Source organism: Symsagittifera roscoffensis, chromosome 1 (assembly GCF_963678635.1).
Source record: "Symsagittifera roscoffensis chromosome 1, txSymRosc1.1, whole genome shotgun sequence".
Lineage (NCBI taxonomy): Eukaryota > Metazoa > Xenacoelomorpha > Acoela > Convolutidae > Symsagittifera > Symsagittifera roscoffensis.
In genome coordinates, this window is record NC_087062.1 from 18,362,218 (window position 1) to 18,385,447 (window position 23,230).

Here is a 23,230-nt window from a genome sequence, read left to right on the forward strand (position 1 = left end):
ATACGAGACGGTAGTTTTGGAGAAACACTTCAAAACCATGACCAAACTATCAAAAGTGATTTTTTAGGCCACAACTTTTTTCAAAAAACCAAACTACCTGTTCTTGCCCTTGAAGTTTTAATCTCAGATATGGCGCGGTATTCTTTGAGGAAAAAAATCGAAGAAAATGAGTCAAACATTTCACATGCTAAAATTTTCGAAGGCCTTAGAAGGTAGAGTAAGCTTGAAAGAGACTATGAAAGTATACAGAAATCAAAAATAACAGGATTTCAATGGTGCCAATACATTGAAAATCAGTGAAGAAGTTGTCGAGAAAAACTAAAACTTCAGTGAAAAACGAAAAAATTTACCAAAGCGTCTCAAAAACATAATTAAAAAATACGGTTTCAGAAAACCTGATTTAGGGAAGATTTTTTTTCCTCGGAACTATGCAATAGAAACTGATCTTGCTTGAGGTAAAAACCGCTTAATTGAAAAAAAATTCTCGAAATAAGAATATTATAAATCAGACTTGGAAAACAGACAAATTACAAAACTTTCAATTTTAGTAAAAAAATTTCTACTACCAAAATACGATCTAAGCTTTACAAAATAGGCCGATAACAAAGTACCAGATGACATACACTTTATTACTTTATTTGAAAAAAAAGGAAATTGAACCGTTGGAACAAGGCCGAAAACTCCGAACCCGAAAAAAAAACTTGAGAAAAGTATTTGAAAACAAATTATCCCCGGAAACAGGCCACACCTATTTTTTATCTGAATAAATTTTTTTTTTGAATTTTCAAGAAATTGAGCATGTCTTGTAATTCAGCTTTCCTACAAAATTGACCATCCTGAGAACCAAGATATTTACGATAAAAAGTCTGAATCCTTTTAGACTGAATCCTTAATTCAAGATACGAGACGGTAGTTTTGGAGAAGCACTTCAAAACCATAACCAAACTGTCAAAAGTGATTTTTTTGAGGTCACAACTTTTTTCAATAAAACTTAGGAGGTAACGGCTTGTGTAGAAGAGATCCCGACTACCTGTTCTTGCCCTTGAAGTTTTAATCTCAGATATGGCGCGGTATTCTTTGAGGAAAAAAATCCAAGAAAATGAGTCAAACATTTCACATGCTAAAATTTTCGAAGGCGTTAAAAGGTAGAGTAAGCTTGAAAGAGACTATGAAAATATACAGAAATAAAAAATAGCAGGATTTCATTGGTGCCAATACATTGAAAATCAGAGAAGAAGTTGTCGAGAAAAACTAAAACTTCAGTGAAAAACAAAAAAATTTACCAAAGCATCTAAAAAACATAATTAAAAAATACGGTTGCAGAATACCTGATTTAAGGGAAGAAGATTTTTTTGCCCTCGAAACTATACAATAGAAACTGATCTTGAGGTAAAAACCGCTTAATTGGAAAAAAAAATTCTCGAAATAAAAATATTATAAATCAGACTTGGAAAACAGACAAATTACAAAATTTTCAATTTTAGTTAAAAATTCTACTACCAATATATAATCTAAGCTTTACAAATTAGGCCGATAACAAAGTACCAGATGGTATACACTATATTTGAAAAAAAAGGAAATTGAACCGTGGGAACAAGGCCGAAAACTCCGAACTCGAAAAAAAAAATTAATATTTTTTGAGAAAATTATTTGAAAACAAATTATCCCCGGAAACAGTCCACACCTATTTTTTATCTAAATAAAGAATTTTTTTTTAAATTTCAAGAAATTGAGCATGTCTTGTAATTCAGCTTTCCTACAAAATTGACCATCCTGAGAACCAAGATATTTACGATAAAAAGTCTAGGACCGATTGCAATACCCATGCTTATCACAAGGGTAAAACACTATATGAGTTAATCAACCACACTTGAGATTACAATGAAAACTGCTTACAGTTCGAGAAGATCGTGGTGTGGTATCTAAGCCGATAAAACACAAGCCAGCAAACTAGAATCCGAAAATTCAATTTTCTTCCCGGAAAAAATTCAATATCAGGCATTTAAACAACAAGGTCCGGTCGCGACTCAAAACCCAGACCATAAGTTGCCAATACAACCGCATTACCTCAAGTCCAAGTGAGATGGGGATTAGAACACTCGAAGACTCGATAAAAAAATTGTTCGCATCAATTTAAATTTTTCCGCTAACTTTCTTAATCAATTTTTCTGAAGCCTGTTTTTTAGCAGTTTTTTTCGCCAATTTTGGGTACTTATCAAATTGATTGCCAAATCCTTGAAAAATTTATTTGAAAAAAGTCGAAGTAAGTTTTTCGGGAATATCCATTCACAACAATTTGTCGTAAAAACTCAGATAGTTTGCTTTTTTGCATCACTGTGATATTTGAAATTAATTGACTTACGTGTATTTGGGCGTAAAATCGAATCCCGCTCGATCGATTTAACTTTTTGTCAATTGAAATTGTTCAAATTAAATTAAAATTTTTCATTTAAATTGAGTGGGCTCATAATTTTCCATTTAAATTAAATTTAAATGAAAGTTTAATTTTTTGAAATAGACATCACTTATCCAAGATGTAAAACCAAAAGTATCATCGAATTTTCGCTATTCAATGCAGCTCTTTTATTTGATCCGATTGACATAATATACTTTTATACGTAAATTAAGCTTGATCAAACTAAACTTTTCTTTCGTATTTCGCAAAAAAAAACACTGCTTTGCGGATCTGTCTATGAAGTTTCGCAAAAAAGTCGATAACTCACAGTCGTTGCAAACTTGGAGAAGCTCAAGAAAGGATTTTTTGGCACAGATGCTACATGTTCCAGCGCACTTATGAAAGGAGACGATTTCTTGGGTTTTTCTACTGCTTCGCCGGAGTCCAACTCTTTAGGGCGAATCAATTCAGCCAGTCTATCTAATACGTAACAGAACTAAACTCATAAATGTATTTCTTTGAGCTAATGCCGTTAGTAAAAGAGGTAATGCTTCGTTTTAAGTTTCTCTGTATCACTAATGTAAAATTAAGTAATCATAAGCCCGGTAGCAAAAATCGATAACGCAACAAACTTATTATTTCACTTTTCATTGTTGTTCCTGAATTAAAAAGATACTTGGAACCATAGTCTAACCTTGGTCGCATATAATATCACCATCTGCCCATGTAATGATTTTGTTCTTCTCAACTCGCGCCTCCGCTTTTCTCAGCGCATCTCCTGATGCACTGCGATCAGGTCTGGATGGCTCATTCGGGTACAAGGAACCTCTTTTTTGTTTCGCGTCGATAGCACTTTGTCTCCTCCCGGGCACAACAGGTGAGACAGACGTGATTGTTGGTCTGTTCACGCTCCCACTTAGAAGCGTTGAAGAAGTTGTCTGACTGGGAATGTAATCCTCTAGGATGTTCAACCCCATCTGTTTTTCCCGAGCTGTGCGTCTTGTTCTTTAAATACCCAAATTAAAAAGTTTCATATTGGTCACATATTGGTTTAAGAAAGCATTAACGAGCTGATATTAATGATTACTGAACAATCTCGAGATTAATTTAGTTTGATGATAGAGATCAGGGGCGGATAAAAGATTTTTTCGTGGGTGGTTCGGATTTTCAAAAATTGTGTCGACCTTATTTAGGTCGACCAAATTGATTTTTTGAGCTCCCCCAAATCACTATAAAGATCCTATTTTGATCAAAATTTCTTGGCCGCAGCCGAATTTTCATTGCAATTCGAATTTTTATTGCACTGCAAATTTTTATTCCTTACTTTTATTAAAATTTTGAAGTCGTTTTATTGCACTTAAAAATTTAGACCAAATATTGCACTTTTTCGCCGCTCTCTCCCACTCGAAAGTGTTATATTTTGAAGCAAAAGGGCCAAAGAAAAACTGAAAGGACGGTCACCTAAAAATGGATGTCTTAAAGTAGTACCAAAGGGAGACTCTTTGGGTCGGCAGTGAGGTCGCAAAAGGGGACCCCCACCCTTCCTAAATCCAGCCCTGTACTAAAGATTTGACACAACCTCCCGACTCCAGAAAAAAATCTACTTACCTTATTTCAGGTGAAATACAAACAACTTTTGCTTCATCACTTTCAGCTTTTATTGCTTTTGCCCGGATAATTTAAATCAGAGCTTTAAACGAAAAAGTTGACAAATCGACAGGACGGAGCATCAGTTGAAATACATCAAAAAAAATTTCGGTCAAGTTAGCAGACAAAAAAAGGGGCGGAAGCCACTAAGTCAATAAATTTGATTAGCAAGAAAATCGACCGATACTTTTTCAACATAAATCAATTTTATTTCCAGGAAAACGTCACGGAAGAAAATTGTTAGCTTAAAATTTGTGTATCGCCAATTCATACTATTTCTATTTAATTCGGTTCCGATCAGATTTAAGTCTCGTGAGCAACTTTTAGAGCAAAAACAAATCAATTTGACAATAGAAAAAACCAGTTGAGCCAAAAAATTCTGCTCCTCAAAATCAAACACACTTTGCCACAATTATTCATGAAATTATTACAACTATGCATACAGCCAATAGACCGTTGAAAAATGTCAATGAACTCAAAGACACAAACTTTCAACTTAAAATAAACGTCAATCACTCTTTTTCATGCCATCTGCACTTTTATTATTAATAGCGTAATGAGCCTCACATTTAGCAAATGAATTTGAGTTGAGCATGCAAAAATTTTACGTCAAAATTCCAGCCACTTAAAATCAAACTTAAGCTTGAGCAGCTTTTCGTTTGAAAAACTATCAACACGCCCTATATATAAATCTTCACTACGTTCATTGGCATTTAAAAGAACTTAATTGATCTCCGTTCCCAATTTCGATAACCTGAAAGAAAAAACTAAACAGTAGAATAGCATATTCCGTAATTAAATTCGAAGCGCAATGGCAATTAGAAAAATAGTGAACCTGAAAACATATTTTTTGGCGCTATTTTCCAAATTTTGTTCTTTTAAGGACGTGGTGACAGAAGAGCAAGTATAAATTTTTTTGCTCCGATCACTAATAGTCGAGGGTGTCTTTGACCTTGTTTTATATTTTGAAGTTTTTTCCACGCAAAATCAGGTACCACCGAAATTGTTTGGAATGGGTCGAGACTTACATCATATCTTGCAAAACAATTTTTTGTCAAAACAAATTATAGAAATTGCAAAAAAGAAACATTGAAAAAATCTTGAACTCAACTACCTGAAACCTACAAATTTTCAAATAGCAATCGGAATGTAAAAAGATCTGAACCTTCAAAAGTCCCTTCTGCTGGAATGAAGTCGATAATATAAGCAGACAATAGATAGTCCAAAATAGCCAAACATTTCAGTTTGCTGGAAGGTCCGACCTGACTCAAACTCCAGATAGTTTTTTAGACTAAATTACAAAAGGGGCCCTTCCGTTTATTTACGGTAAGTGCACAAGCTGGATAGGGGCATAACAGCGATATAAAAATGCATAAATATCAGCCATGAAGTCATACATCAGCATTAAATGCATCGTCTTAATGTTAATTTATCTTAGCCGTCCTTCCTCTACAATAGCGCTTATGGAGTTGTCGATAAATTGAACTTTGAGTAGCGATCTGCACCCCCTTATACAAAGTATAGAGCTCCTCAGGAGCGCGAAGCTCATTTTAGTTCTTATGTAGTTTATAGATTCTGGATAGCTTTCTTGTCTTTTTTCACTTAGTTTTTCGGCTAATCGCTGCATCGTCCGCGTGGCTGTTGGAGCAGCGCCACCGGTGCATCCAAAAACTAGCGGGCAGAAGCTACTCTGCTCTACGTTTAAAAATCTTTGCTGATATTTGGAGTTCTTCAGCGTTTCGTGGTATTTGTATGCGTCCTTATGCAGTTTTCGCATGTTTTGGCATGGGGGTTGAAAACTTTCACATCAAAGAAAGCGCGGCTGAATCGTGAACCCCAGATTCCGTTTGCCTTAATGTCAAGTCGTGCCTCATCTTTTTGCACAACTCCAGACAGTTCTGCAAAAAGTCTATTACCCGGTTGCAACACCCTTGATTATCTCATGGGTCAAATTGTCCCACAACTATTTGTCAAGTCAGGTGTCAAGTCAATGCATTAACCCGAACTCTCTACAAATTGCGCTCTGATCTGTCTCAAAATTCGAATGAAGAAAACAAGACTGCTCGTAGCAGGGCGAAGCCCTGTATATTATGACTGAGTTTTGATTTCTATTGAATATTTTAAATATAATAATTGATAAAACAAGAGGTGAAAAAAAATTAAGAAAAATATTTCGTCATTTTTTTTTGAAAATCATCCACCACACGCTGCGTAAAGTACAAAGTGATAAATTTAGGATTTGGCAAAGTATTAAATAGACCAAAGAGCATGCATCTATTAAGAACTATTTCTACATAGAGGCGAAGCTTCGCTTTGCAAACACTAGCGTTAACACGACATAAAGCAGCTCAAAAGTGCAATAAGCCTCGAATTAGTTAAAATTCGGCTACGTCTCGGAATCGATCTCCGAGCAACAGTAAGGCGCTACAGTAAATATATGACAAAATTGGAACTCAGAACCGCTCTAAGTGATATAACTTCAGCAGCAAAACTCATCGAAGCAAAACTCTTCGGCAGCAAAAACAGCATCGCAAGGTCAACTGAAAAATGCGAAAAATCACGGTTCATTTTTCTCCGTGAAAACAATATACAGTAATTCCTGAATGTAGTCGGCAAACGGCCCTTCACCATTACCAATATAATTAGGAAAAACAACGACTACCGATTATTTTGTATTGAAAAAGAAATTTTATCACTACGTATTTCGGCATTGAGAATAGCATTGAAACAGAACATGACCTTTTTTGGTCAGGTTTCAGCGAAATAGCCTCTTGAATACTCAAAAAACCGCCCACAAAAAGATCAAGCATAAAACCCGATAGATCAAACGCCCCGTAATATCATATCATTCACATCCTTTTCACAGCTCAAACATCGCAAAAATGACCTAAACTTTTATATTCTACAAATTTCCGGTTATTACTACCTGTTGATTAAAACTAGGAGTCATGAAATCAACTTACGTCTGATGCTCAGGTTTTATTTACAAATTCCTGCGATTATGAGATCACAAACCCCTCTATCAATGCTTGTAAGCAAAACCATCTTACTTTGTCTTTAATTAAGACCACTACAAGATGGATTGATAAAGATCGTCTAGTGGTCATTATAGTTTTAAATTGTTAATTGACTTAAATTATTTAGGGATTACCTAAATTTGTATACCTGCAAAACAAAGCCGACAGAAAAAAATGGCGAATTCAAAGAAGACGAAGAAGTGTGGATAACACCGATATTTTTAAGCACCGGTGATTCTTAAAAAATGTTTACATTTTAAAAAATTTTTGAAGAAAATGGATAACACAGATATTTACAGGCACTTTTTCGCTCCATTTGCACTTTGTAATTGAAGTGGGTAATTCGCAATGGCAAACGATATTGAATTGAACTTGAAAATAGTTAATGCCAAATTAATGGCAATATCGGTAGCCTTCAGTAAATTAATCGGTTGAAACTATAGCTTTTTAGGTAACTTAGCTTTTTGGACACGGTTTTTACACGGTGATAAAGTTGGACACGGCGATAAAGTGCAATCCGACATCGAAATGAGCATTTTAAGGTAAATTAACTTCGTCTAAAATCGTTGAAAAAAAATATTGCCAGAAGTAACAATCAATCAATCTAACCACGGAAAATCAAATTTCACAAATTTTCAAAAAAACGAACTTTCAACATAATTTGTTTCCATTCGCTTATTCAAAATTAATATATTGGTTAAACCTAGGATAATTACAACCAAGTTAGACAGAGAGGCTAAGCGGAACTTCGCATCACTTGCGATACATAAAAAACATAAGAAAAAATGAAAAAACTCGAAAAAACTAGGTCTACTAAAATTTAAATGTTCGTATGTCTCGATAAAAACTCATTGTGGGCAATCATGCCAGACATTTGAATATCAACCAAAGAGACAAAGCTGAGCTTCTCGCCTATTGCGATACTACCCAATCAAAAATTTCGCTTATCTCGATAAAAGATAACTAGGGGCCCAGCTTAAGCTTGTGTTTGATTATTTTTGTATGTAATATACTGATGCGGGATGAAATGGGTAAAATCAAAAATTAGATCTTGTCCAAAACCTTAGTTGTTTCTCTTGCTAAATTAAGTGAGAAGAGTTCAAAAGTTTTCATATATTGGAATTTTCCAAAAACATAACATTTATCGTACAAAAAATTAAGGATTCGCCGCTTCCGCAGAAAAAAAGGTTTTAAGAAATTTTTAATAACGGCAAAAAGTTCAAAACTTGTTTTTCAGAAATCTGTAAACTTTTTTTCTACATAAAACAGATAGTAGTAGCTAGTAGAAGCAAAAAAAAATTAGGCTTAGAGGTGTACGCAAAGGAGCTTCCCAAAAAATTTTCTCTGGATTGAAATAAAAATCTCAGATGGTGGAGAAAAGTTTTCTAGAAAATTCGAAGTTCACAAAACGGTCAAAAAATCAAAATATTGACTTTTCTAAGGGCGATGTTTTTTGTTTAAAAAATTGTGAGTGGCCGCTAATGCCGGGACGCTTCGCACTACCCGTTATCTCTATTGAAACCAAAATCTCAGATTTTGGAGCGTAGTTTTAGAGAAAACGAAAAAAAAATCAAAATTATGGGTGAAATATTCCCTCCACAGAGGTTTTCGAAGTTGCGAAGGCTGTAGACAGGGGGATGAAGTAAAAAGAGACAAGATGAGTATGCAGGTACACAGGGAAATATTCGATCTTTACACTATTATCCCTTTTTGAAAATCAGAAAAGTTTTTAAGAAATCATTTTTTTTTCAAGTCAGAAAGAAACCAATCCCTTACATTTCTATTAACCAGGAATTCTCGGTAAACATGCCTAGCAAGACATTAGAATTTTAAATCAGCAACGGAAGAAAAACCTATGAAGCGGAAACCAAGGCGACTATCATGGAACAGACACAATTTTAGCCAAAAAACATTGATTTTGAAAAAAAAAAACATTCACAAATTGAAGTCCCCTAGAAACTACAATGAACATCACTTGCAACAACCATGATACTTGCTTACAGCACAAAAAATCCAAGATGTGGCGATTAAGGCAACGAAGTTTGAGCAGATAAACAAAAGCCCGACAAATTTTTACCAGAAAAAAAATCAATTGCATTCAAAATGAAAAAAAAAAACAGGCGCGGCCGGGATTCGCACACCAGACTATAGGAAGCAATGGCGACCGCGTTATCGCCAGGCCAAGTGCGAAGGAATCTGAAAGTCGTTAAAATTCAATAGCAGAGCAAGTTGAAAAATTGTAGGAAAAGTTGTTACGGGGTAGTTCCCGATTACAAGAAACTTGGTCTCGCAAGTGTAATTAGAAATGGATGTGCACTTGCACTTGCAACCACAATAAAACTTGCTTACCGTACAAAAAAAATCCGTGATGGAGTAACTAAGCCGACATATTCGACAAAACTTGAGCGGACGCCAGTTGAGCCGAAAAAAAACTTTTATAAAAAAAATTGTACAAGTTTTCAAGTCCTCCTGAAACCACAATGAACACTTGCACTTGCAAATACAATGAATTTTGCTAACAGCACAAGCTAAATCAGCGATGTGGCAATTAAGCCGACAAAACTTGAGCAGATAAACGAAAGTCTGATTATACAATTTAACCGGAAAAAAAATCAATTGCATATATACTGAAAAAAAAAAACAATTCCCGACGGGGCTCGAACAAAGAAGTCAGTTTTTTCTAAAATTAATCTGGAAAAAACAACATTTACAAAAAATTATACCTTTGTCTCGAAAGATGTTCATACAGAGCCTTAACAAGCATTCAGAATCAATGAGCGAGCGGAATCTGAAGTGACAAAATGTGGGTCGACTCTCGTTATGCCGAAAATAAATCTCCTGTCAAAAACAAATTCAAGCTATCAAATTTCTCCTGAAACACGCAAAAAATTTTGAAAATCCCTCTGGAAATTGCACAATATTTAAAGGAACAAAAGTAATAAATATCTCAAAATCAGAGTCGGTAAATTTATGAACTAAAAAGCAACTTTCCACACAGAGACGAAATAGAGCTACACACCACTTGCATTTCAAAAAGGAATGGCTATGATTGAAATCAAATTTTAAAAAATCCTTTTTGTCAAAAAAAATACAAAAAAAGTCCAAAATATCCGGAACAAAATTACCTGAACCATTCAAAAATTTACAAAGAGCTTTACGAAGGCTAACGAGAAGTCGAACTTTCAAAAAACTCCTTTCTGCGGGAACTAGGTCAGCAAAAGTGAGCAAGCACAAAAATCTGAAGGAGAGGAAAATTTTGAATTTGCAAAGAAACAGGTCCCAACTGGATTCGAAGTCCTGGGCTCTGTCATCTCAAGCATCGGTGTTGTTGTATTTTGGAAGAAAGCTTTCAAAAATCGGTCAGCGGGAATCAAGCCAACAAAAATGGCAGACGGACGAAAAAGCTTAAAAGTTTGCAAAAAACAGGTCCCGGTCGAATTCAAACCACAGGCCTTTGCCGTCTCAAGCCGTTGTTGTACCTCTCCACATGCGCCGGATGGTTGACTGAATTTCAAGTTATAATCAGAAAACATACAAGAGAAAGCAAACTGAAAATAAATTTAAAAATCAAACAAAGAATTGCTTAAAAATTTTTTCTTTTCAAACTGAAAGTTCTAACGTGTATAAAAAGCGTGTTTGAAAAAGACTTTCATCGTGTTACCTTCTTCAAATTGAATTAAATAATTAGTTGAATTGAATTTTTTATTTTAAAAAAACACCCGGCAATAAGCCGACAGAAACTGGGCCAAAATCAATTCAGCCTCCAAATATTTTTTTTTTCACAGAAGATCCAGTAAAGCATTAACTTAAGTCAAAATAACTCGGTGTTAAACATGCAAAGTGCTGCAAAAAGAGATCTTGAAATTGGAGATCATCCTGTGAACAAAGCTCTTGACGGAAAAAAGTCTAGTACCCAATTGCAATACCCTTGCCCTTCGCAAGATTAATTATAGTATAAACTGTTTGATCGAAAAAATAAAACCCAAGATTTGGAAAGATGCTGCTTAGAAAGCATACCAGATAATAAAAAATGCATTCATTAGGAAACAAAACGGAAAATCAGCCGACAGAAATTAGGATGAATCCCACAAAGCCAATAAAAACCTGTTGCTTTTCAGATTCTTTCAATAATGATATTTGATTATTTTAATTAACTTCTACACAGAGGCGACGCTACGCTTCGCAAACACTTGCGAGAACATGACCAAAAAGCAGCTCTAGAAAGTGCAAAAGGAAAAAAATAAAAATAGGCCTCGAATTAGCAAAAACTCGGCCAGGTCTATGATTCGATCAGCGACCTACTGCAATCAAGAGATTTTGAGTCTCACGCACTATTCCCTCAGCCACGCAAGCTTAACAATATACTAATAAATTGCCAATGCAATTCAGCGAAAGTGGGACGAAATACAAATAGACTCAATTTTGCAAGTAATAATTTGGAATAGAACAAATTGAAGGAATCCACACTTTGCATGAAACAAATCGCAAAGCATTAAACTGCATTATGTATTAATTTTACATTTCAAAATATTGCTAGATATTGAGTTTGAAAAATTCTGAAATCGAGTTTTTATTATTGTGATGTTCGGAACAAATCGCTTTTTACGGCTCATTCGATGAATTTAAATTGCATCAGGCATCAGCTGTGTTAATTTAATGCTATTAGAATGTCAGAGCACATGGTATCAAAAAGCTGTAAAGGTGCCCCAAAAGTGGCACCAATATTTTCGACTTAGGTTGGAAAAACGAAGGTTCGTACCAATACACTAGCTTCGCAAGTGTAAAATGAACTAAGAGGTGGTTTTATTTGAACTTTCATGAAATTGAGCGTGTCAGCCTTCGCGTGATAGCGACTGCATTATCTGTACGAATTGCTTTCACGTACTCAAAACGGATCTGAGAACTTAAAAGAAAAGTTGTTTCAGGAAAAAAGTGTTAATTCCTTATTACAAGTCTCTTGCTCGCGCATGTGAAATAAACCTGCACTAACTGCTCCCCTTACAAGAAAATGAGCATATGATCTTAGGGCTTGCTAGTCAAGCTAACATCTTTGGCGTGCAAACAATACTATGATTTGCAAAATTGATCTATCGATTTATCCCAAGGTTATTGAGAAAAAACGAACAAAGACTCCTACTTCGACAACTGCCTCGTACATGTTGTGCAGTTTACTTCGACCAAAACTAGATTATTTTTTTCCCTACCGTTTAGCTCTGGGATTCTCCAGTCCTCCGTTAGTTGACCTTCTCTCCAACTCCTCCTCTTCATCCTCTTCGTCTGCAACGGGCACGTCAAAGATATAACTGGCGTACTCATCGCACGAGACAACTGCATGATGCAGATATTCAGTGATAAACTTTACGTCATCATAGCAAGCCATTCCACCTAATATTTGTTGAAGGCTGACAGTTTAAGGCATGCAAAATCTGAATTTTAATCCAATATGCGCAACCTGAATAATCGTTTTTCGCGTCAAAATGAAGCGACGTTTAAATTTTGGAAGAAATTTTCGTTTTACAATTTGCCTGCTGGTATATCAGGGCGACTACCTGAATGTTTCGACTGCACTTTAAGGCCAATGAAAGTTTTGGGGTTGAAAAATTGATGAAATAATCGAAAATAATTATTATTTTTTTAAATGTATTCCCCACGGACGCATGTCAAATACAAAGGAATGTATTCATCATCTTGTATCCTAATAACACAGCCGTCAGATAATTTTCCTCAATTAAAATTGGAAAGCATTAATCTACTGTTTACGCATGTTATCAGAACGCAATATATGGCACGTTATTTATCCCAAATTGGGCAAATTAGCGTGCATAACGGAAATTTTTGATTCCATCTAAAAATATTGTCTGGAGATCAAATGTGAAAAAAGAACTGAGATCATTTGTAAGTTATAGGGGCTAGAAAAATCGGAAACTGACTGAATAAAAAATCACTCCCCAAGCACTTTATTCGAAATTCGGAACAAGGCTGCCGTAATTGCAGCTTGTTCCTACTTTTATTCCCAATTTTGAACACTAATTTAGACACCTTCGTTTTTCTTTCCATTATTCCACCACACGCAATATCAAGTGATAAATTTTGCGTTTTTATCAAAAAAATCGAGAGTTACAAATTTCAGAATTCCATGTTAACTGCTGTCATGGGCTTTTCATCTAAACAGTTTTTTGGAAGCCGAAACAAAAATTATCTACTCAGAACTCACTCACCAAAAAACAAAGAATTAGGATGACATGGCCCTAAGAGCGCCAAGATTTGAAACTGCTTAGCTCGACCAAAAATATCTTTCTGCTGATTTCTTCAAAAGGTATGTTAGCGCTGAAGAAAAAAATGGCTTTGTTCGCCGAATGAACTTCGAAAAAGGATTTAGAGAGGAAAATATGGCAGCAAGAATTAGGAAAACAGATTTTACGAAGTCTGCTTTTTAAAAAGGTTTTTATAGATATTTAATTGGTTTTCGTTCATAAGGCAATTAATAACTGAGCAACAATCTCCCATAAACCACACGTTAAACAAGACAGTCAAAATGATTATTTTACATCAAATAGGGTCATGTTAGTGTCGAGTACAGTTACATGTTGCTCTCAAATTGTGCCCACGAAATAATTTATGCACTTCACATTCACAGAATGGAATCACACTAAATTATTTTACAGCTTAGTACGAAGTCGCCATAGTAATAAATCAATCACCAAAAACAAAACGAAAGTCCTTTGATCAATCATCAGGTGTTACTTCATATCAAGTTGCGTGACAGCTTCTTTGCAATCTCAAAATGTTCTTCAGTGGGCATATTGATGTTACACATCATTTCAGTAAATTAAGATTCGAATGTCAAAAAGTGTTCTGGATTCTTGGGACTGGATAATAGTGATAAATTAGATCTTCTGGAACGCGGCTACATCTACTGACTGTACGAAGTCCTCGAAAGCGGTGATGTGTTCTTCGAGAAGGTCTGTGCCTACTTTGTCGTCTTCAACTACACAACCGATCTGCAGTTTATTGATTCCATAACTGAAACAGATAGAACTTACATCATGGTCTCAGAGTAACGGATGATTCTTAGAATTATGCTCATAACTCATTTGAAGCGTTTGAAAATTCAGTTTTTAAAAACGACTACTTTGGCATATGTTCAATTCCTCCGACACGCTAGATCAAATAATGGACGCCACTTAGACATCGCACCATATATGGTTCCATAAAAAGAACCTGTTCATATTTACCAATGGAGTAGCCAACCTGATTCTATTCGGTATCTATGTGAAATTTTGTGCCACCTTTTCATACCCAAATTTCGTAATAGAAAAAAGTAACCAATTCAACTGACCCAATCGCGACTAGTTTTCCGGCGCCCCATAGCAGTCCGTCGAGTTCGATGCCACGCACCATCTTCTCTAGTTCAGCCATGTCTGTCTCGTCATCCCAGGGCTTCACGTCCAGGATGATGGAGGACTTGGCAATCACCTGAGGTTTCTTCGCCTTCTTGTCATGGTACGCCTTCAGTCTCGCAGCCTGAAATGTTAAAGTAACTTACAATTAAAGTAACTAGTACTTATTCAGCCCAATACTTTTAAAGTAGTAACATTCCCTTATATTTCGGATCCATTCCCAGACCCTTTGCAGGCACTTTAATTATATAATTGCTTCAAATCTTGAAGATTGTCATCTTAGAAACACCCGATACAATAAGTTTAGGCATTCTTACCGTTTCGTCGTCAACCTCATCGTCATCTTCGTCGTCATCTCCGAACAAATCATTATCACTGTCTTCGTCTTTTTCAGCTGCTTTCTTGCCATTGGGCACAGGTGCTGCCGAGGCTTTCATATCTGGCAAGTCTCCACTGACAAATTTACCTTTTTCACCTTCATCGAATGACGTGATGTGTCTGTACCATCTGGCAAGGTGGGGGTACTTGTCTGCTTCCGGAGGAGATTGGATTTCCGAGGCCAGTTTCGCGTCGGCTGATGACGGGATAAAGCCAACGACGTAGCTCTTTGTGGCCAGAAAAGCGTTGATTGACTCGAAATCTCCGTAAGGCGTGGACATTGTTGTTGTTGGGCGTTCAACGCGTAACTGAAAAGTTGGCCATTATTCCGCAGACGAAAATCAAGGTCACAACAACGTGTTCGAAAACTGGTGCCGAATTATCTCAGAAAAGCGCAAAACGTGCAGAAAAAAATAACGATCATGCATTCAATCTAGCGCAAAGACTGTTGTTTCAGCAATACACCAATTACTCGATTCCTAGATTAAAGCTTGCAAAAGTTGAAAAAATATGACAAAAAAATTGACATTAGAATAAATTGACACCGCGGCTCAGCGTAGCTTCGCACCACGTGTGATACAACACAAGAGTAGCATTGCAAGCTAGCGAATAAACATAGACCGAAATCAGTCAAGAGAAAAAATTAATTCTAGAAAAACAATTGAAAAACACAATCACCAACATGGAGCTTTTAAGTAGCATTTACCGAGCAGCTGCCATAAGACAACCACCAACATTAATAAGCTTTTAGTATCACTTACCGAGCAGCTACCAAAAACATAAACATAGCCAACTGACAGTTGGAAAAGAGTAATGAACGCAAGAAAACAAAAACTGACTCGTTTTTTTTAAAAAAAACTTCCAACATTAAACTTTCAAAGTAATTTCAGAATTAATTTATGATTGACTCTTTTATGATAAACTAACTCAGTTTACGAAAACTAATTTAATACCGCTGGGAAAACTGAAATTCAAATCAACTAACTGAAATCGTTTTTCGTGATCTTTGCAACTTAAAGCATATTTTTGAAATTCACGAACAATTTATGATAGGTGTTTTTATTGATAAAAAATAATCCAATTTGAGAAAACTGGATTAATGGGTAAAAATACTTTTTTGCTGGGAAATTTGATAAATTCCATATTCGAAATTAGAAGCCGATCACGTTTTTCGTGTCCTTTAAACTTGTTCTATTTGAAAGTGAAGTTTGCCTTCCTTTTAACAAAGGAAATGAATTGAACTTAAAAAGAAATTGAAAGTCGAACCACGAAAGCACGAAATTGAGCGTTAACAAAATTTAAGTCTTTATCCTTAAAAAACACACAAAAAATAACTAAGACCTGTATAACGGTATTCGCTACGTTCATTACTCATAATTAGGTCATGAAAAAGATGGAGCGATTCAGTTTTAAGACTTAGAAATTTTACGCCCAAACAGTTTTGGATTATTAAAAACAAAAAATAAAATAAAATTTTCCCCTCAAATGTCACTAAATAAGTTGACTAAGCCGATAGAACATACGCCGAAACCATGCTAATCAGAGAAACAAGCAATCAAAAAAAACTTATTAAAACACACGTTGTAAGCTGACAAAACAACAGGAGTACTGTTAATTATAGGAAACTCCATGCTTTGCAAAGACGATAATCACGCATGTCCAATTTTTTACACATTGGTAAGAAACGTTGTTCACGTGAATAAAGTCTAATTGCCGATAACAAGACACTGATTTTCGCCAGTGTTAAGTAGCTGAAAATTGTTTCATTGCACCTGTAGTTTCTGGACTCGTATTTCATTATCACCTGTTCTTAATACTAGAATACTAAATTGTACTACAAACAATACTAGAAAAAACCTATTACTGAAAGTTAGTCAGATTACAATGAGCAAAATCTATAAATCTCCATAAGATTACTTTATTTCCTTTCAGAAGCAACTAAGATCATGTACAAATAGCTTCATGTTGCAGGAACACTCAAATCTGGTTACCTTATCATTTCTACCCCTCCCCCTGAAGCTATTTTGTTACAACCATCTCTGACTTCCCGACCCTTAAAATTTTCTTAATGCAACTATGACGCTAATAAAAACTACATTTAATTACTGAGATGCCTTCTAACGGTTTAAATTGAGACTTTGTGGTCTTGTAGCGACATTTGATCTTTCACGGGAATTGTAAAAGCACAGAAAAATCTGAATGGTTGGTCCAATAAATATTTTTCCGTAGATCCTGCAATATTTCTTGAAAAATCATCCAAAATCCCTGATCATATGAAAAATCAATAAGTCAATGGTCACAAACACTGGTATCAAAAAACGCAAACCTTCTGTCACTTCGTCAATCTTAACTCGTTATTTAAATAAAACTATTTGGACAACAAACAATCAATTCAACTCTGAAACAATTTCAAATCGAATCGACAGTCGAGAAATCTGGCGAGCCTTCTCATTTGGCAGACGTCTTCTTCTTCTCGTTCAGTTTCATGCTGTCCTTCTCCTTCTGTTCCAGGAACAGTTCAATGTGACATGGGCTGGCCATGTAGGGATTGATTCGACCGTGTGCTCTGTAGGTCCTCCTTCGGATCTTGGGAGCCCTGTTCACCTGAAAAAAAGTTCAACGTTCAACGTTAACATCGAAATTCACACTTTTTACACTTCGCCCTCTTACACCTGATTGAAACTCTTGTTTACACTGCTATCACTGCGAATTTGAGAAAACCGGATCAATAGGTATTTTATATTCCGCTGTGGAATATCAGAACGTAAATCTCATCCGTGCTCGTTGCTTGAAGGTCAAACATTACCCAGCCGAACAAAAATTAGATGTAGATCTTCAACAGATGTACAACATCCGTTCTCAGCGAAGGGCTCATCAGCTCTTATGTTGGTCGTTTCCTTTGTAGATTGTCTTAACTTAAAAATCTAATTTCGAAACTAATTGTCGGCCACGTTTTTTTCTTGCCACTGACACTTTCCTTTTTGCAGAGCGTAAAGATACTTTAAAAATGAACAAACATGACCTCAAATTTTATATTTTACAGAACTAATGCCGGTAATATTCGGGATTTCCCACGAAAACGATTACTAGAGGATACCCCCAAATAATTCCACCACTTATGATTTATTTTAATTAGCCCAAAACCATTGTAATTACCTGGATGTGGGTAACATACAGATTCTCGGAATCCAGACCCTTAGACTCAGCATTGGCCTCTGCATTCTGTAGCAACTTCAGAATGAATCTGCAAGACTTCTCCGGCCATCGTCCAATGGCCCAGTTGTGGTTTTTACACTGAGCATGATGACCAGGTCCAGTAGTGAACCTTCTGAACGGGACAATATCCTTGTGCGCAATGACGTCTTCAAGGTACTTCTTGGCTCGATTCAGCTCCAGTCCTCGGATTGCCATCGCGGTCTCTCGGGATGTCTTGAAGTGGCATCTCAGATCCCTGCCATGCGCCTTGGAGCTGTTGTTGTCCTTTGCTGGTTCTCGTGCATACCTAACCATTTTGAGTTTCCAAAAATACTGAAAAAAAGCAAATCATTTAAAAAAAAGCTCCCCGACCAACACTGATGCTTAATTATTAGCGCTTATTTACTTGTATTTGCCAGTCTTCAAGCAAAAAGTTTTGACAATGATTTCTCAGTAATCCATAAGTAGCGCTTGAATTGACACTTGATAAAAACTAACCCAATTAGAGAAAGCTGGGTGAAAACAACTAGGAGAAAATTGGGTTAAGACTAAAACCAGGGGCGGATCTAGGATTTTCTCGAGGGGGGGGCGGATTTTCAAAAAATTTTCCAAAATTTTGACGACCTTTTTTTTTTTAGGTCGACCAAATTGATTTTTCGAGCTCTCCCAAAGCACTGTTTTGCCCCTACTTTGGCAAAATTTTCTGCGCCGCAGGCAAATTTTTAAAAAAACAGTCAAAAAAGCCGTTTTTAGGCAATTTTTGAAAAATTTTGACAAAAAAATCGCGTTTTTTTGGCGCGCGCTCCCCCTCAAAGATAGTATATATTGGCGCCAAAGGCGCCTTTAGAAAAATTTTAGGATCGGTCGGCCAAAAATGGATTTCTGAAAAAGTATCAAAGGGGGGACCCTTTGGGTCGGCAGGGGGTCGAATCCCTGAGGGGGGGGCGTCCGCCCCCCCCCCCCCCCTAAATCCGCCCCTGACTAAAACAAAAACATTTTTGAAACTAAATCTCAATCACGCTTCTACGCGCTTTTCGCAACTACAGAGCTTAGATTGCCTTATTTTTAGCAACTCAATTTCTATTGTACTTGAGTCCGAGAGCTCGAATAAAGAAAAAAATCACGTCAACCCTGAAAAAAAAAATTGAGCGCGAAAAAAGTTTCTTGGAAAAAAACAACAGTTAATAACAGACGACCTATTATTTTTTTCGTTAAAACTTACAAGTTGGCAAGCGCAGCATTGTACGCTAGCGAATAGAAAAGGGAAAACATGTTGGAGAACATTTTTTTTGGAGAATTTCAATGTCAGAAAAAAACAGCCGAGAAATACAACCACAAGCGCAAAACTAGCATTCAGTATTTACCGTGGGTAGACACACATTATTTACCGTGGGTCGACAACACGTGGGTGGACGCCGTAAGAAATTGTTGAAAAAATTTTGAGCGATTAAGTCTCAAAACTTTTGCATCAAAACTACCTGAATTTTATTTATCAGTTTTTGCGGTTCAAAAAATACAAAAAGCCGAAACTATTTCAATTGCAAAAAACCCGGGTTGCTAAAATGGCAAACAGGCAAAGCTCAGATTTCCAGCATTGCGAATTAGCAAACAAGACGTTAAACGATGTTACCATTGACAGAGGAGAAGCGGAGCTTCGCATCACTCGCGATACAATGCCTTGCAATGCCGATACAAAAAGAAAATGAGACGGAACTAACAGAAACAGAACAAAAACAACCTGGGAAAAACGAAAATAAATTCAGAAAACAGTGAAAATACAAACAAACATTATTAAATCAGTTTTTCCGAGCGGCCACTAAGCCGACAACAAGTATGTAGCCGTCCATTGAGACGAAAACAAATAAACGCCACAAACTGTTTTTCGAGAAAAAGTTCGTGCTATTAAGTATTAAAACTTCAAAATCTTGCAAAACTACCTGACATTTTCAAAAAAAAATTCGCCAGTTTTTGCATTTGAAGCAATACAAAATTGAGAAACTAAGCCAATAAAACATCAGCAGAAACTATTTAGACGAATATAGCTTTTAAGCGAGACAAAAAACGCAAAAAGGAAAATATACAAGTTCAGGGCTAGAAAATTTACAAATAATAGGAGTAAATCGAAAACACTTGCATCTACCATGAAAAACGCTGAGAACACGGCAATTCCACGATGCAGCAACAAAGCCGACAAAACATAAGCAGGCAAAGGAAAGTCCGACAATTTGATTTTTCGCGATTTTTTTTTCTATTTTTAGACTGAAAAAAAACAAGGTCCGACCCGGGCTCGAATTCTACACCTTAGGTTACAAGGGCAACCGCGTTACCTCTAGGCCAAGTGTGAGTAAGTCTCATGCGAAGGTTCACTTATAAAACAACTAAGAAAAGCAAGTAAAATTTGTAAGATAAGTTATTTACGGGAAAAAAGTCTAGTTCCCGATTACAAAACACTTGCTCTATGTGCCGATTACAAGAAACTTGCTGTTGCAAGTGTAGAAAGAACTAGAAAAACAAGTTAAAAGACTAAATTTATTTTAAAGTTTAAATTTATTTCAAGTTTTTCAACGACACCCAAGAGACCGAAATTCTATGAATCTAAAAAATCTCACCGGAAACTAATTGGGATTTACATATAAGGCAAAAAAGCCAAAAAAAATTAAAGCCGAGAGCCAATAAGCTGAGAATCAACCAAATATTACTGGTAAAATCTTATTGGAAAAATACATATAAGGTGAGGTAATTATCATTAGAATCTAATAAATATCACCGGAATATTATTGGGATTTACACATAAGGTGAACAAGCCAAAAGAATTAAAGCTGAGAGCCAATAAGCTGAGAATCAACCAAATATTTTTGGTAAAATCTTATTGGAAAAATACATATAAGGTGAGGTAATTATCATTAGAATCTAATAAATATCACCGGAATATTTTTGGGATTTACATATAAGGTGAACAAGCAAAAAGAATTAAAGCCGAGAGCCAATAAGCTGAGAATCAATCAAGTATTTTTGGTAAAATCATATTGGAAAAATACACGTACTGTCTGCATACACAAATGCCATCTATGTACTGAATGCACGGTTGTATACACAACTTTGAATCAAAACCTAGATCTTAGTTGATGATAATTAAGCTGAAAACCAATCCGCAAAAAAAATCAAAATTCCATAATTATACATACAACTAGATTAATCAAAATTACTGAAGACAGTTTTGAATTAGCATCGGAAGAAAGCGTACCAGGAGGTAACAACGACGAAATTACCTGAGCGATGGACGAGACGAAGCCACCTCAAACAAACCTTCTTCTCCTTCGGAGATAGAGGATTACCCAGAGGCGAAGCGGCGATTCGCTAAAACCCATTGCACTACAAAATAGTGAATAAAAAAAGACAAGTAAAAAAAAGTTGTTGGAAAAAATTAGTTGAAAAAATAGCTTGACAAAAGTTGGAAAATTACAGCTACCAAATCTTCTTTTTTGTATCAGATGAAGTCAATAAACATCCCCTAACAATGGAAATCGTTTACCGAGTGGCAACAAAGGCGACAAACTTTGCGTCGAAACCTGTTGAGCCGAAAACAAAACTGTTGTCATAAAAAATTTCAATAAAAAAAATAAAAAATTTTACACCCCATCTAAACTGAAACACATAGTCCTAAACGGATAAATTTTGTCCTCGAAATTACGCAAAAACAATTGACTGTTTAATTTTTTGAATTTAAAAACAAACGAAAAATCAGACATGGTAAATTTACAATATCGCGAAGTTTCAGCTTTAGTAAAATTGTTTAAATTGGAAGAAAACCCATGCTTTAAAAATATAACCAATAACAACCCAAATAAAAAAACGCAATTAAAAAAAAACGAAAAACTAACCGACAAAAACTGGGACAAACACGAGGTACCCAAAAAATTGAGAACATTGTTTTGAAAAAACAATTACAAGATGAAACGGGCTCGAACTAATTTTTAGCTAAATAATAGTACTTTTACTTGAAATTTCAAGAAATTGAGCATGTCAGATGAAAAATCATTTTGATGTAAAATCCTTGGGACAATGTTGTTTATTTACGGGAAATAAAAACTCTAGCGCCCAATTGCAATACCCATGCTTATCGCAAGGGTAATCAAAAAAAGAACCCTGCTGATTATGAAGACGAGGCAACAATAACAACAAATATAAAATAACCGAGCAGAAAAAAATTAAACGATTCGACACTAATGCAAAAAAATTTAAGTCCCCCTCCCCTCAAAACACTTACGCAAAAACATTGCGATATGAGTCCACTGAGCCGCTTTGAAATAGGCCGAAACATATTCAGCCAAAACAATACAAAAAGGATGAATATTTAACAATAAAAGCAACTAACTGTTGCGGTATTTCCACACAGAGGCGAAGCTGCAAACACTAGCAAGAACACGGCAAAAAAGCAGTTTTATAAAATGAAATCAGAAAAGATAGAAATCAGCCTCGAAGAGTAAAAACTTGCTACGTTTGAGCTTCGAAGCTGATACCTCGAGAATTGGAGTCTCATGCCCTGCCCTATCGGCTACGAACGCTTAACAACCGACAAACACTAGTTACAAATAACGCAGCTACGTATGCTAGCAAATTGCAAATGCAATTTAGGAAAAGTGGCACTAAATACAAATAGACACAACTTTGCAAGTAATATTTTGGAATATAAGAAACTGAATATAATTTGTATGTAATAAATTGGAAAGCATAACGCTACTTTATGTACAAATTAAGCATTTCAAACTTCTGAAACCGAGTTTTTATTATGATGTTGTTTGAAACAAATAGCTTTTATTTCTGTTCATTTAATGAATTTCAAACCAATCAACCGAGTTAACTTATTAGTATTCGAATGTCAAAGCACATGCTATCAGAAAGTCATAAATGTGCCCCAATATTTGCGACATAAGTAAGAAAAAAAGAATTGTCATAGTATAACACTAACGCTCACTGTAAACAGTGTAAACAGAGGACAGGAGATGCATCAGTCCGCGAGATGAGTCCTGTAAATAAAGTTATTAACGGGAAAAAAAGTCGAGTACCCACTTAGGGTACCCTTTCTCATTGCAAGGATAAAAACAACAGGACGAGCGATGATCGTCAATTTTCGTAAGAATCGTTTAAAACAGAAAAAATCCATGGACAAAACCCATGCTTCACAAAAAAATCCATAT

General features: G+C 35.7%; 5 protein-coding genes across 7 annotated transcripts in view; 1 reads left to right on the forward strand and 4 right to left on the reverse strand.

The window, feature by feature from the left end:
• Positions 1-23,230, reverse strand: part of LOC134839395 (adenosine deaminase domain-containing protein 1-like) — a 136,558-nt gene that overhangs the window by 78,462 nt on the left and 34,866 nt on the right. The window lies entirely within an intron of this gene.
• LOC134850714 (uncharacterized) overlaps positions 2,691-23,230 on the reverse strand; it is a 55,402-nt gene continuing 34,862 nt past the window's right edge. The window contains exons 2-4 of the mRNA XM_063866620.1: positions 12,264-12,481; positions 3,090-3,400; positions 2,691-2,875 (exon numbers count right to left, since the gene is read on the reverse strand). Coding sequence (XP_063722690.1) covers positions 2,691-2,875; positions 3,090-3,400; positions 12,264-12,439 — 672 coding nt within the window. The 5' untranslated portion in view covers positions 12,440-12,481. The remainder of the gene's footprint in view (positions 2,876-3,089; positions 3,401-12,263; positions 12,482-23,230) is intronic.
• Positions 13,502-23,230, reverse strand: part of LOC134839454 (elongation factor 1-beta-like) — a 44,595-nt gene continuing 34,866 nt past the window's right edge. Inside the window, exons 2-4 of the mRNA XM_063855008.1 lie at positions 14,777-15,145; positions 14,399-14,583; positions 13,502-14,082 (exon numbers count right to left, since the gene is read on the reverse strand). Coding sequence (XP_063711078.1) covers positions 13,947-14,082; positions 14,399-14,583; positions 14,777-15,118 — 663 coding nt within the window. The 5' untranslated portion in view covers positions 15,119-15,145 and the 3' untranslated portion in view covers positions 13,502-13,946. The remainder of the gene's footprint in view (positions 14,083-14,398; positions 14,584-14,776; positions 15,146-23,230) is intronic.
• LOC134839461 (uncharacterized) overlaps positions 16,406-23,230 on the forward strand; it is a 595,847-nt gene continuing 589,022 nt past the window's right edge. Inside the window, exon 1 of the mRNA XM_063855030.1 lies at positions 16,406-16,411. The gene's annotated coding sequence lies outside the window, so the exon portion shown is untranslated. The remainder of the gene's footprint in view (positions 16,412-23,230) is intronic.
• On the reverse strand, positions 17,286-18,347 carry LOC134850936 (uncharacterized). Its single transcript, XM_063866799.1, has 2 exons — positions 17,994-18,347; positions 17,286-17,441 (listed from the first exon to the last, which is right to left on the reverse strand). Exons 1-2 carry the CDS (start codon positions 18,345-18,347, stop codon positions 17,286-17,288), a joined length of 510 nt encoding a protein of 169 aa, XP_063722869.1.

Bases quoted from the DNA above. Each gene is read 5' to 3' on its own strand.
- LOC134850936 (XM_063866799.1), bottom strand. From the start codon at position 18,347: ATGGTTAGGTATGCACGAGAACCAGCAAAGGACAACAACAGCTCCAAG. The intron at 17,442-17,993 runs GTAATTACAATG...ACTTTTTTTCAG, and splicing joins TGTATGTTACCCACATCCAG to GTGAACAGGGCTCCCAAGAT.